The following is a 14198-nucleotide window of genomic DNA, read 5'->3' as shown; positions in this document are numbered from 1 at the left end:
AGGCCTCATGAAGAACAGATTTTTTGTACTTAAGAAGCAAGTTATCCATGGTTGATAACTATGTACAACTTGAGGGAGGTTATTAGCATTAGGTTGGGGTCGGATCTGAATCTTGATCCAGATCCAAATCATGTCCCAGATCCAGATCACATCTAATGTGGTCTAATATGTTTATTCTGTAAATTATGTCTTATTCCTTAAATGCCCCTCATTAATATGCCTTTGTATTTTATATAGTTGAGGGTATTTTAGTCATGATGTAATTTCAATTGTAAGTCAATATAAAATCATAGTGATAGACATGATTTTCCCATATTGGGTGTCGTGTGTGTTCAGCCCAAACCCTATCATCATCTTTTCTCTCTGCAGGGAATTCAGAAACCCTAAATCTAACACATATGTAGGTCCAACTGGGTCATGTATGAACATACTCAGCCGTTGGCCCATATAGAATGTGGTCGTCATTGTTTAATTGATGGTATGATTAGTCAGTGAATCCCCTGGTTATGTGCATAGAGGCTCAGTTCAACAAGTTGGCTTGCATTATTCTCTGTTTTGTGATTTTCAGGTGATATGAATACATACTAATCAATGTGTGTCTCATTAGCTATTATTTGGTGTGTTTGAATGTGTTAGGCAGTTTTGTATTTCAAACCTAAGTGTCAAGTCAATGGCAGCATTTTAATGCTTTTGTATTTGATCCTTTAATTTGTGTCTTATTGTTTACGCATATCACAATCATATTTGCTGGATAGAAAAGGTAATTGTACACAAGGTTATTCTGATTATGCAGAACCTAACTATATAAATCTTAATCAGAGCTTCTGGCACTTCAAGGAATTGTGGGGTAGTGTGTGCTCCATCAAGCCTCTTGGCTCTCTCTTTCTCTCTTCACCTCTACACTTCTGCCAAGGGTTGGTATAATATTAAATATAAGACTAATGAAGAATGTGAAGATGACACCACCTATGTCATAGGTACACTTAGCATCCATATCCCATGTCAACATGACATGACACTCAGACTCTCCAGGAAACTTCATGCATACAGTCAAACAAGTGTCAGTCACAGTCTTGTGTCATCAATTTTATCTGTTTTCTTTTATGATCTTGATTACTTATTTTGTATTCACTAGCCTTATTTTTTTTCAAAATTTGTTGGGAGTTACATTACATTTTAATTTCAACGTAGTTTTATTATTTAATGTGTGTGTATATATATATATATATTATATTCCCCTAGAATCATACATTTTTAATATGAATCCCTGTTGGATCAAATTATAACGAATCCTTGAGAAAAAAGAATAGAATCATAAGGGAAGAATCAGAATAATAAGATTTGTTTACATATATTCCGCCCCCCCCCCCCCCCCAAAAAAAAAAAAAAAAAGGATGAGGTACACTTCTAATTATTTAGTTTACATCTACAATTTTTTGCACTCATATTCTTATAGTGTGGAGAAATTGATGGAGAAATGTTTGGGATCCATCATTCAAAAGTATGGAGAAATTGATGGAGATGTAAATCATAGGATAAAGGTTGGGTGGATGAAATGGAAAAGTGCTACTTGAGTGCTGTGCGATCGTAGAATGCCATTGCGGTTGAAGGGAAAGTTTTATAGGACGACTATTAGACCCGCTTTACTATATGGTACGGAATGTTGGGCTGCCAAGAGACATCATATTCAAAAAATGAGTGTAGCTGAGATGCGGATGCTTAGATGGATGTGTGGAAATACAATAAAAGATAAGATTCGGAACGAAGAGATACGTAAGAAGGTAGGTGTTGCACCCATTGAAAATAAGATGCGAGAGAATCGTTTACGGTGGTTTGGACATATTCGGCGAAGGCCTAATGATGCTCCAGTTAGAAGGTTGGAGAAATGGGAAAATATATTAGTTAAAAGAGGTCGGGGTAGGCCTAGGAAGACTTGGATGGAGATGATAGGAAAGGATATGAATGCTTTGAACCTCACCGAGGACATGGCGTTGGATAGAAATGATTGGAGGAAAAGGATTCATGTGGAAGACCCAAAATGAATTTCTTTTTTGGTTCATATCGCTGACCCCAATTGTTTTGGGATGAAGGCGTAGTTGTTGTTGTTGTAGTTTAGTGGGAGTTTGTTGATAATGCATAAAATACATATTATATTATCACAAAATCATGCAATTATATGAAATTTTATAGCTTAAACACCCTTGTTTATGTTGTTTTAGGTGTGAAGGAGCTACAATTCAAATTTCATCAAAATCGAAGTTAAAACGAGAAAATTAAAGCATTTTCTAAGAAATTGGGTCCGTACAAACCGGATCAAGATTCAATCCAAAATTGTACAAATAGCATTGGGATCTGGTCCATGGAATATGCGCAAAACAGTGAAATTACAAGAATACCCTTTTCAGGTAAAAATATATATTTATATATATAGAGATATATGTACATATAATATATTATATGTAAATGTATCTCTATGTATATAAATATATATATTTATATTTACAATAATGCTTTTTAGGAGACACATTTTAACACTTGGAACATAGGGCCTTTAAGTGGTAAGTTGGTAGAGTTAGTAGATGTTATGTGTAGGAGAAAGATGGATATTTTATGTCTACAAGAGACCAAATGGGTAGGTGAGAAAGCAAAAGTGATAGAACCTTGGGGATATAAGATTTGGTATACAGGAATAAATAGAAATATGAATGGAGTAGGGATTGTTATTAGTCGTGAGTTTATAGATAAGGTAGTTGAGGTCCGTAGGAAGGGTGATAGGATTTTACTTATTAAATTAGTATTAGGTACGGATATTATTAATATCATTAGTATTTATGCACCTCAAGTAGGTTTAGATGATTCCATTAAGTGTCAATTTTGGAAAGATTTAGATGGAGTAGTACAAGGGATATCTTATTCGTCGATGGTGACCTTAATGGACATGTAGACATTAGTAGGGATGGATTTGAGGGTATCCATGGAGGCTATGGTATAGGAGAAAGAAACGAAAGTGGAGAAAGGATTTTAGATTTTGGTTTGTCCTATGATATGATCTTAGCAAACACTTGGTTTAGGAAGAGGGAGTCTCACCTAGTAACATTTAAAAGTGGGGTTAATACGAGTTAGATAGATTTTTTTCTACTTAGAAAAAGAGATAGGGGTTGTTGCATCGATTGTAAGGTTATACCGGAGAAAGTGTAGCTACACAACATAGAGTCTTAATTTTAGATTTTAGAATTAGAAAATGCCGCAAAAGAGATAGACATATGATAGATTCTAGAATTAAGTGGTGGGCACTGAAAGGAGCTAAACAAGGAATGTTTGTAGAGCAGGTAGTTAAGGAAGCTGATTGGTGTCTCGAGGAGGATTCAGAATCAATGTGAAATAAGATAGCGAGTGTCATGATAAAGGTGGTTAAGGAGGTATTGGGTGAGTCTAAAGGCGGTGCACCACTAGGTAAGGATGAGGATGTCAAATTAGCTATTAAGGTTAAAAGAGAGTGTTATAGAAATCTAAGAGTCGTGATAATGAGAATTTGGAGAAGTATATGATAGCAAAGAAGGAAGCTGAAAAAATAGTTCGAAATGCGAGGGATAATGTATATAAGGAGGTTTATGACAAGTTGGATACCAAAGAGTGCGAGAAGGATATTTATAGGCTTGCAAAGATGAGAGATAGGAAATCGAGGGATCTGGGTATGGTTAGATGTATCAAAAATGAAACACAAATGGTTTTAGTCAAAGATGAGGAGATTAAGGAGAGATGTAAAGATTATTTTGATAAGCTATTTAATGGAAGTCATGCTCAGGATCTTGGAGACTTCTCTATTCCTTTTCATGAGATGAATCGCGGCTTCATGCGCAAGATTCAAAAGAAAGAAATTGCAGAGGCTTTGAAGAAAATGAAATCAAGAAGGGCAGTTGGCCCAGATGGTATACCTATCGAGGCTTGGAAATGCTTGGGTGAGAAATGTTTAAAATGGTTGACAAATCTTTTTAACAAGATTTGGCAGACAAATAAGATGCCTAATGAGTGGAGGAAGAGTACTTTGGTGCCTCTATATAAGAATAAGGGTGATATACAAGATTGCACAAACTATCGTGGTATAAAACTCATGAATCATGCTATAAAACTTTGGGAGAGGGTGATTGAGTATAGGTTGAGGAAGGTTGTCATGATGTCGGAGAATCAATTTGGTTTTATGCCTGGAAGATCAACTATGGAAGCTATACATCTTCTTAGACAACTTATTGAGAGATACAGAGAGAGGAACAAAGATTTGCATATGGTTTTTATTGATTTGGAGAAGGCATACGATAGAGTACCTAGGGATGTTCTCTGGTGGACAATGATGAAGAAAGGTGTTTCTCTCAAGTACATTAGTATAATCAAAGATATGTACGAAAGAGTAGTAACCAATGTCCGCACTTGTGGAGGGGTGACAACCAATTTTCCTATAACGGTTGGGTTACATCAATGATCTGCATTAAGCCCTTTCCTATTTGCTATAGTGATAGATGAGCTTACAAGATCAATTCAAGAAAATGTGTCGTGGTGTATGTTGTTTGTTGATGATATTGTTTTGATTGATGAGTGTAGAGCTGGGGTTAATGCTAAGTTAGAATTATGGAGACAGACATTGGAAGCAAGAGGTTTTAACTTGAGTAAGAGTAAGACATAATATATGGAATGTCGGTTTAGTAAGCAACGAAGTAGTGATGGGAGTGTAGTGAAGCTTTGTGAGCAAGAAATACCGGTGGATGACTGTTTCAAATATTTGGGATCTATCATTCAAAAGTATGGAGAAATTGATGGAGATGTAAATCATAGGATAAAGGTTGGGTGGATGAAATGGAAAAGTGCAACTGGAGTGTTGTGCGATTGTAGAATGCCATTGCATTTGAAGGGAAAGTTTTATTGGATGACAATTAGGCCCGCTTTACTATATGGTACGGAATGTTGGGCTGCCAAGAGACATCATATTCAAAAAATGAGTGTAGCTGAGATGCGTATGCTTAGATGGATGTGTGGAAATACAATAAAGATAAGATTTGAAATGAGGAGATACGTAAGAAGGTAGGCATTGCATCCATTGAAAATAAGATGAGAGAGAATCGTTTACGGTGGTTTGGACATATTCGGCGAAAGCCTAATGATGCTCCAGTTAGAAGGATGGAGAAATGGGAAAATATATTAGTTATAAGAGGTCGGGGTAGGCCTAAGAAGACTTGGATGGAGATGATAGGAAAGGATATGAATGTTGTGAACCTCACCGAGAACATGGCATTGGATAGAAATGATTGCAGGAGAAGGATTCATGTGGAAGACCCAGAATGATTTTCTTTTTTGGTTCATATCGCCGACCCCAATTGTTTTGGGATGACAGCGTAGTTGTTGTTGTTGTTGTTGAATATCAAGACTGGGAGGAGGCTCCATGTAGACTTCTTCATTTAATTCTTTATTTAGGAAAACATTTTTTACATCAAGCTAATATATAGACCATTTTCTAATGGATGTTAGGGCAATAAGGGTTCTAATGGTTGCCACACGAGCTACTGGAGCAGATGTTATCTCATAATCTATTCCATATTTCTAAGAGTAACCCTTAACAACTAATCTAGCCTTATATCTTTCAAGAGATTCGTCTTCCTTTGTCTTAACTTTATAGACCCATCTACACCCCTATAGTCTTTTTCTCTATGGGTAAAGACGCTATTTTTCATGTTTTAGCCTTTTCAAGTGCTCATAATTCTACTCTCATAGCTTCAATCCATTCGAGAATTCTTGTAGCTTCAGAATATTTTGTGGGCTCATAGTAGGAATGTATTAACATAAGACAGGTCCTATATATGGAAAAAAAGTTTCATAGGATATAAATCTTTGTGGGTATTTTGGAGCTCTACTCGACCTCCTAACAATACTATCTCTTGAGTTTTGGCCTTGTGAAAATTTGTCAAGTGCATATGGAGGATTTTCAACAGTTATTCAAGTATAAGTTTGAACATGATGGTTTTGAACATTATCACCAGAAATACTTAAATCATCAACACACATATCATCAAAATCATCAATATAAACACTATCATCAATAGTCCTTTAGGGCAATAAGTCAAATAAAAAGGAATACTCAGATTCATCCTTAGACTTTTCAATTTCAAAGCCATTATCATTTTCAACAAAGTTCACATTCCTTGATATATATATATATATATATATATAATTTATCATTCTTTATATCGTAACATCTATATCCTTTCTAATTATTTGCATATCCAAGGAAGACACATTTAATAGCTTTAAGAGACAATTTGTCTCTTTTGTCAATGAAACAAAACATTTACATCCAAATATTCTTAGCTTTTTAAAATCAGGAGAGGTTTGATGAAGTTTTTCAATAGGAGATACATTTTGTAAGGATGTTGAAGGCATTCTGTTAATTCGATAGACTATAGTTAATGTAGCTTCAACCCAAAAATTCTTAAGAATATTTTTTGAAATAAAGAGTGTTCTTGTGGTTTCAATTATGTGTCAGTGTTTTCTTTCGGCCAACCCATTTTGTTGTGGGATATTTGGAAAAGATCTTTGATGAGTGATTCAATTTTTCTATAAATAATTTTTTTAGTCATTGGTTAAGAATTCCCCTCCTGAGTCAGAATGAAAAATAACAATGTTTGTTCAAAAATGATTTTGTACAATTTTATGAAATTCCTTAAAGTAAAAAAATATCAGATTTTTATGTAAGGAAATATTTCCAAGTGTATCTAGTGTAATCATCAGTGAATATGACATAGTAAAGAAACCCTCCTTTGGATAAAACAGGAGTTGGTCCCCATACATCCGAATGCATTTATTCAAAAGGTTTAGAAGAGAAAAGTTTTGGATCTAAAAGAATTTTTCTTCATTTTTTCTATAATACATTCATTATCAATGAATTCTTGAGAAAAAGAGACATCTTTGATATATTTGGATGACCTAATCTTTCTTGCCATAAAATATCTTTTTCCTTAACAAAATTACAAAAAGAGTTTTTTGAAATTTAAAGAAAATCCATGTAGTAAAGATCTCCTCTCCTATGGCCTTTCCCAATCAACTTCTCTGATTGTCGATCTTGCACCCAACATTTTTTAGATGAGAAGGAGATCTCATACTCATAATCAAATATTTGAGATACCGAAAACAAGTTTAAGTTAAGTTTAGGTATAACACTAATATTGGGTACTTGAAATTTATTTTGTGAGTTTGAAAGAGTTCATACATTTTTAATTTCAAGTTTTGTTCCATCAGCAGTAGAAACATAATTTTTGTATGAATTTTAGTGCATTCAGATAATAAGGACTCAAAGGGTGCCATATAAAATGAAGCTCCAAAGTCAAGAATTTAAGAGGAAAATTGCAGCACCAAATGTGGATAAGCAAGAAATCTTGAAAAATTGCTGTAGAGCTTCTGTAAGATGAATTAAATCTTTTAGATCTCCTCCCTTGTTGATGCTTTCATTGCCTTTTTTAAAAGCTTCTTCCACTGTGGTGGCTTTTCTTCTAAGTTTAGGACATTCGGGCTTAATATGTCTTGGTTCTTGACAAAAGTGACACAATTCTTTTCTCTCCATAGTTTTTCCAGAATTGAAGAGGTTTTTATGGTCGTATATTGTTTCCTGGTCTTGACACAGTAAGAACCTCTTCACTTCCTATAGTCATGTTGAGCCTAGTTTTGGCTTGATAGACTTATCCATGGGCATCATCAAGTGAAGTTGCATTAGTTCTATGAAGTATGTTGGACCTCACTTGTTTCAAACTCTGGTCTTAATCCATACGAAAAGGTAAATAAATGCTCTTTTTCCAGTTGTTTTCTTCTTAACTCTATAGTCGCACCTTTCCACTTTGGTTCCAAGAGTTCAAGTTCATCCCACAAAGGTGAGAGTGTGCCATAGTAGTCTCTCACACTCTTGTCTCCTTATTTGGTGATCCGGACTTTTTTTTGAAGAAAATATTGTCGTGCCAAGTCTTTTTGCATGAACATATTTTTCATGAAAATCCAAGCCTCACATGCCTTTTTGAACTTGACAATGCTAGCTGCAATCTTGAGTTCAATGGTATTAAGGAGCCAAGATAGAATTTGGGCATTCTCGGCCTCCCAATCCTCAACTTTTTTGTTGATATTCAGCTAAGGTCTTTTCTTTTTCATCATCACTTCACACTTTTATTTGATCCCCATCTCTTTTGGTGAGTATAAGTTGGGGTTCACCAAGCATACCACTCACATAACCCCATAATTTCTTTCATTTTAGATAGTTTTCCATGGCGGCCACCCACATAAGATAGTTTGAATCATTTAGTTTGAATGCAATGACCGTCATGGACTCTTTTTCACCCATATTGAAAAAAGAGAAATCAATGGAGGAAGAACCACCAACCTTAAGAGAGGACACAAGCCACGAGTCCTCCAAATCCTTTCCAACGAACCCAAATGCAGACCAAGTTGTCAAAAAGACAAGAGAAGGAAGAATTTGAAGATGAGGAGTGATGGCACGTTTCCCAATGCACAAACCGAAGCTCTCGCGATCCACAATATTCCTTCAATCTAACCACACTCTGATACCAAGTCATGACCGGTGGAGAAGGTAATAGATATTGCAAACAATGTATTACAAGATCTATAAAGTAAACACAAACTTCAAGTCCTCAAAGGGACAAATAAATAATACACCAAATGCACTTAAAGTGCTAATACAAGAGCCACAAAGGGCAACAACACAAAAAATATATACTTTTATTAAGAAGAACCCTTTCAAAGAGGATATTTTACAAGATGGGATGAAAGCTCTATTCATAAAGAAGTAGGGAGGCCAAATATGGCTGTTGGGCCTCCCCAACGGCTAGAAATAGAGCCGTTGGGGAGCTGCCAACTGCTCTATTGGCCTATTTACCATACTGCCCCCACTATTACATTATAATATTCTAATAATAAAAAAAAAAAAATAAAGAAGAACAAAGAAAAATATGCCCCTAGTGGGCATGAGCTATACAAAGAGGTGAAATGACCAAAATACCCTTGATGGGTATTTTCGTTTACAAACAAGGTACATTTATATATACATCTAGGAATGTATATATAATATATTTTAACAATGCACGCCCACCCTATATATATATATATATATATATATATATATGTGTGTGTGTGTGGGGGGGGGGGGGGAATATTTGATACTATTGAAGCCATGAAACTATTGAGTACAAATCACCTTCTTTGTCATATTTTTTGAATTTTTTTGGTAAATCAGACCTTATAGATGTGATCTACAAGATCTATTTGTAGAAAATGAGTTTTTGCATCATGTCAATGTGACTTGTAAGCAGGTTTTTTAAGGGATTCAAAAATCAATGGCCCACAATGCATTAAAATTTCGTGACAAAAATTAATATTTTTAGATCGAAATCACATGATCCAAGGTTTGATCCTTAGCAAAAAAAAAACCATTCTGAACACTTCTATGTGGTCAGATTGAGTCAATGAGGCTTGAACCTATGATTTCCAGCTCAATAGTTATGTGCCTTCAATAGCACCAAATATCAACCCCATATATATATGGCCATGTCCTGTCGTACCGAGTGTATCTGCATCGTGTCCTGTTCTCGCATCCGTATCCATATCACATAGGACAAATCTCAATTACAGTGTCCTCTAATCAGAAACTTGCATCCCAATTTGATAAATGATCCTATTCGAACTTATGGCAACAAAAATGAGATGTCCTAAAGTGGCCATCTCAAACCTCTGCTCAATGTAGTGACGAATCTATTTTTTCATCAAATAAACAGTGGGCTACATTCTTAGTTGTAATTGTCCGATCTCTCATTACAGCATGAGGTGTGGAGCTAGTCACTGAGAAGGAGCTATGAAACGGAAAGCAAATCTAGGTGGCATGAAACAGGGAAAATATATGCCAAATGGCTGAGATAATCACGACCAAGAAAAAAAATCAGAAAATGAAAGTCATTGTTTCTTCATTTTTCATTCAAGCAATGTCAGAAAAAATTCTAGTAATGTTTAAGAAAATCAGGATTTAAACAAATGTTAACTAGGCCTGCATCTGTCAATGTTCTGACAAGTATAGTTATTAACAATAATTACTCATTTCATGTCTAAAACCCAATTTTGGCATCCTTCCATTGATGATCAATGAGTTCGACTTCACTACTGTTCATGCTTTGGTTTTTTAAACTATCTAAACATATTTTTGAAATTTCACTGGGAGACTGGGAGTTGATATATACCCTTTTTTGGGTTCTTGGACACAAAGCTCGACTCTGGAAGAAAAATGAATATCCATTTGCTTTTTCCTTCTCTTCAGTTTTTTTCCCTAAACAGAATTTCAAAGGCTGTTTATGCTTAACCTAGTGATTCTAGTGTATCATTTTTTTGGAGCTATGTTTGAAGAAGCACTTCACCGGGCAAGTGCATCATGTTGACATTTCAGGCAATGCATGTTCAAGGGCATGGTTTCATTGATGTCACTTGAGATGGCTCAAACTGCTGTGTTAGTCTTTGCCGTTAACCATGGTTCTAGAATATGCGTTTATAACTCTGTGCGTCCAAACATCCTACTGTTGGTCATTGAAACAAATTTTCTTTGGCATTTTCCAGGTTGGTTGATCTTGTTGCTGTTCTTTAACACTCCTTGGGGGATTCTGCTGTTTTAGAGCCTCTAGAGATGGACGATGCAGATAATGGTAGGGGAAGGACGATGGATCTTAACTTATACCTAGGTTTTCCTTCACCGCCACAAGTGGGTTTGGCTGGAGAATCAGCTTTTGTACCCTTTCAGAGAGAAGAAAGGCATATACAGGGTCGTGATTCTTTTGGCCGTGGCAATTCTGTAGATCTCCCTCAAAATGCAGAGGTGACTTTCCCAATTCCAGTTCGATCTCGGCAACATTGGAGAAGTAGAAATAGGAGATGGAGTTTTCGAGCTTCCAATAATGCAAATATTGGCTCTCTTTCGGATCTCATAAGCTCACAACTCAGAAGAACCGACTCCCAAGATGCTGTGTTGGTCCTTATGGATCCTGTGGATCCTCAAGAGGAGACCGGAAATGCAGTCAATCTCTTGGAAAGGGCTGATGAGCCTTCAGAAACCAGGAATGGATTCACAAAAGGTAAAGAAGAACAGAATCCGGGTGCAAACTTTGAATGCAACATTTGCTTTGAATTTGCAAAAGAACCAGTTGTGACTTCATGTGGCCATCTCTTTTGTTGGCCTTGTTTATACCAGTGGCTGTATATTCATTCAAGTACCAAGGAATGTCCTGTATGTAAAGGACTGGTAACAGATTCTAATATCACACCAATATATGGACGTGGTGCTAATGACAGTGGTCGGGAACGAAAGGATGATGAAGAAAGTTCTTCAGGTTTGAAATTGCCTCCACGGCCACACGGTCTCAGAATTGAGAGCATGAGGCAGAGAATGCGCATGTCAAGAAGGCCTGAGGATGGCAGGTTTTATTTTGATGAAATGCTTAATGGAATTCATAGGGAGAATGGTGTGGACCGTGATCAAGGTGTTGGTCGAATTCTTCGTAGGCCAAGGTTGCGCAGAGGAAACTTTTCACAAGTATGGCTTCATGAACATGGCATACCATCTACTAGACATTCGGAAGTTCGACCAACAAACATGGAGAGAGGATATGTTCATTCACAAAGTCAAGATGCGGATGGTGGATCACGGTTTGTTTCATTTGTCAGAAACAGATTGGATATTTGGCAGCGAATAATTGCTCAGAACCATCTTCGGGGATATGATAGATTATCATCTATAAGTGCCAGCCTTGCTAATATGGAAAGCATTATTACCAGGTTGGCAAGGGAAACCAGCAGTGGTTCTCTCTTTGGGAGTTCTAGTAATGCTAGCAATTTGGAGCAACTGGCGAATCAAGAAACTCAAGCAACTGCAGCAAGAAATGAACCAGCTTCCACTAGTACGGTGGCTGGTGTAGTACAAGGTAATGGACTTGGTGAAAATCAAGCTGAACTAAACAGGATGGATCACTCACCTGCTCATAGGAGGCATCACCATGTGGCTTCAGGTTCATCGGATGTGGATGGAGACATAATCCATGGAAGAAAAAGGAGGAGACTGAACTAGGTTCAACTTTTGATGTTCAGGGGCAGATGCATCATTCAGACCAATCTCCTTCATGGGTCAAAAGTATCACTGGTTACTTTTTTCCCAGTTCGCTAGTTTTGCATAAATTTGGCTGTGTACAGTTGATTCTGCTTCAGGTTCATCGGATATATTGCTCTATAATCTGTCTTTTTATTTTAAAGAATAAGCTGTTTGACTATTATGTTCTTTATCTTTATACAGACCTTAGGAAATCCTTCTTTTCAATGCATGTGTTATTTCATTGGGTTGCATGATACGTCTCTAGCCTGTGGAGAGTATTATCTGATTTACCCATTTATGGGCGTTTCATATGCACGCAACTCATGACATTTTAAATGACAAAGGCTGCCCCTTACATTTCGTATCAACAGTTCCATGTAGGAGGCATCACCATATGGCTTCAGGTTCATCGGATGTGGATGGAGACATAATCCATGGAAGAAAAAGGAGACTGAACTAGGTTCAACTTTTGATGTTCAGGGGCAGATGCATCATTCAGACCAATCTCCTTCATGGGTCAAAAGTATCACTGGTTACTTTTTTCCCAGTTCTCTAGTTTTGCATAATTTTGGCTGTGTACAGTTGATTCTGCTTCAGGTTCATCGGATATATTGCTCTATAATCTGTCTATTTTTATTTTGAAGAATAAGCTGTTTGACTATTATGTTCTTATCTTTATACAGACCTTAGGAAATCCTTCTTCTTTTCAATGCATGTGTTATTTCATTGGGTTGCATATTACATCTCTAGCCTGTGGAGAGTATTATCTGATTTACCCATTTATGGGCGTTTCATATGCACGCAAACTCATCACATTTTAACATTTCGTATCAACAGTTCCATGTAACTCTGGATAATGCGGTTAACATTTTGCTTTCGAACATGTACCCTTGAGGCCTTCTATCATCTCCTGGACTGTTTGCCTAGCCTTGTTTCCTGTTATGTGCTTGTAACCTAACAGGTTTACAATTCCAGAATATGTGCTCTTATCCAATATCGTTTTCAAAATTGTGACAGGTTCACCCGTTTAAGAATTGCAGTGTTTTCCGATACATCCATTTTGATAAGTACACCTTGAAACTTTAATGAAAGAACATTTAACTTCAACTGTAGGATTAAGTTTGCAACAACCCATATCTCTTGGATTTTCTTGGCTTCCTGTGATTGCCAATCACAACACTTTCTCAAGTTTAGTGAAACATAACACAAATTGCAATTGTGATTCACTTGAGAATGCTTCTCCTTTCCTTTGAATCCTGTGAAAGTTGGTCACAAGACTAACCTTGTGACGAACAATTGCAGCTTTTGGATTCTCAGTTGTGATTGTTCATCCCACATGTGACCAAAGCAAACGTAGCCTGAGTTCATCTGCCAAACCATGGTGTTACAAAGTTAAAGTTAACCTTTGATGTATAATGGCATGCCTCATGCAGCTGAAGCTCAGGTTTGAGGTGCAGATCATGCTTGAAATTGAAGCTCGTGAATAATGACATGCCTCATGCAGATCATGCTTGAAATTCTTTAGGAACTAGGGTCACCTCAGGTCACAAACATAGATTGAGGTAACCGACAAAAAACAATTGAATCCATTAGATACTCCCACATACGCATCATCTCTCTCTCTCTCTCTCTCTCTCTCTCTCTCTCTCTGGGATTTTCAAGTGCTGCCTGCACTGCATCATAACAACTTCGGATTCCAATGGCTTATCAACAATAAGTTGTTAAATATTCTTGGTTTATGTTGGTTCCTTATTGTCCAAATGCCAAATAATCCTGGCTTAATTTGCTAATCATCTTGCCTCTGAACTTTTTTTTTCAAGCTAAAAGGTACTCTACTACCTGATATGGCAAGGGCCAATACGTCACGACGTAATTGATTTCCATAGTTACTACATTCGTGCAAAGAAAACCATATAAACCGTTGGGTTGATAGAGTGAGAAGTACCAAGGCGTGCAAGCTGATCATGGTTGATTGCTATGCATCTCAACACTCAATATGTAGCAGAAATCTTTGTCTCTAACCTCCCGATCCTTA

At 36.6% G+C, this 14198-nt stretch overlaps 1 protein-coding gene across 1 annotated transcript in view; it reads left to right on the top strand.

Moving 5' to 3' along the window:
• LOC149813505 (uncharacterized) overlaps nt 1-12414 on the top strand; it is a 32869-nt gene extending 20455 nt beyond the window's left edge. Inside the window, exon 2 of the mRNA XM_089991484.1 lies at nt 10642-12414. Coding sequence (XP_089847610.1) covers nt 10709-12142 — 1434 coding nt within the window. The 5' untranslated portion in view covers nt 10642-10708 and the 3' untranslated portion in view covers nt 12143-12414. The remainder of the gene's footprint in view (nt 1-10641) is intronic.
• Nucleotides 12415-14198: the final 1784 nt, after the last annotated feature.

The sequence above is a fragment of the Nuphar pumila genome, chromosome 16, assembly GCF_984573655.1.
Source record: "Nuphar pumila chromosome 16, dmNupPumi1.hap1.1, whole genome shotgun sequence".
Classification (NCBI taxonomy): Eukaryota; Viridiplantae; Streptophyta; class Magnoliopsida; order Nymphaeales; family Nymphaeaceae; genus Nuphar; species Nuphar pumila.
This window is presented reverse-complemented; position numbering and strand designations above follow the sequence as displayed.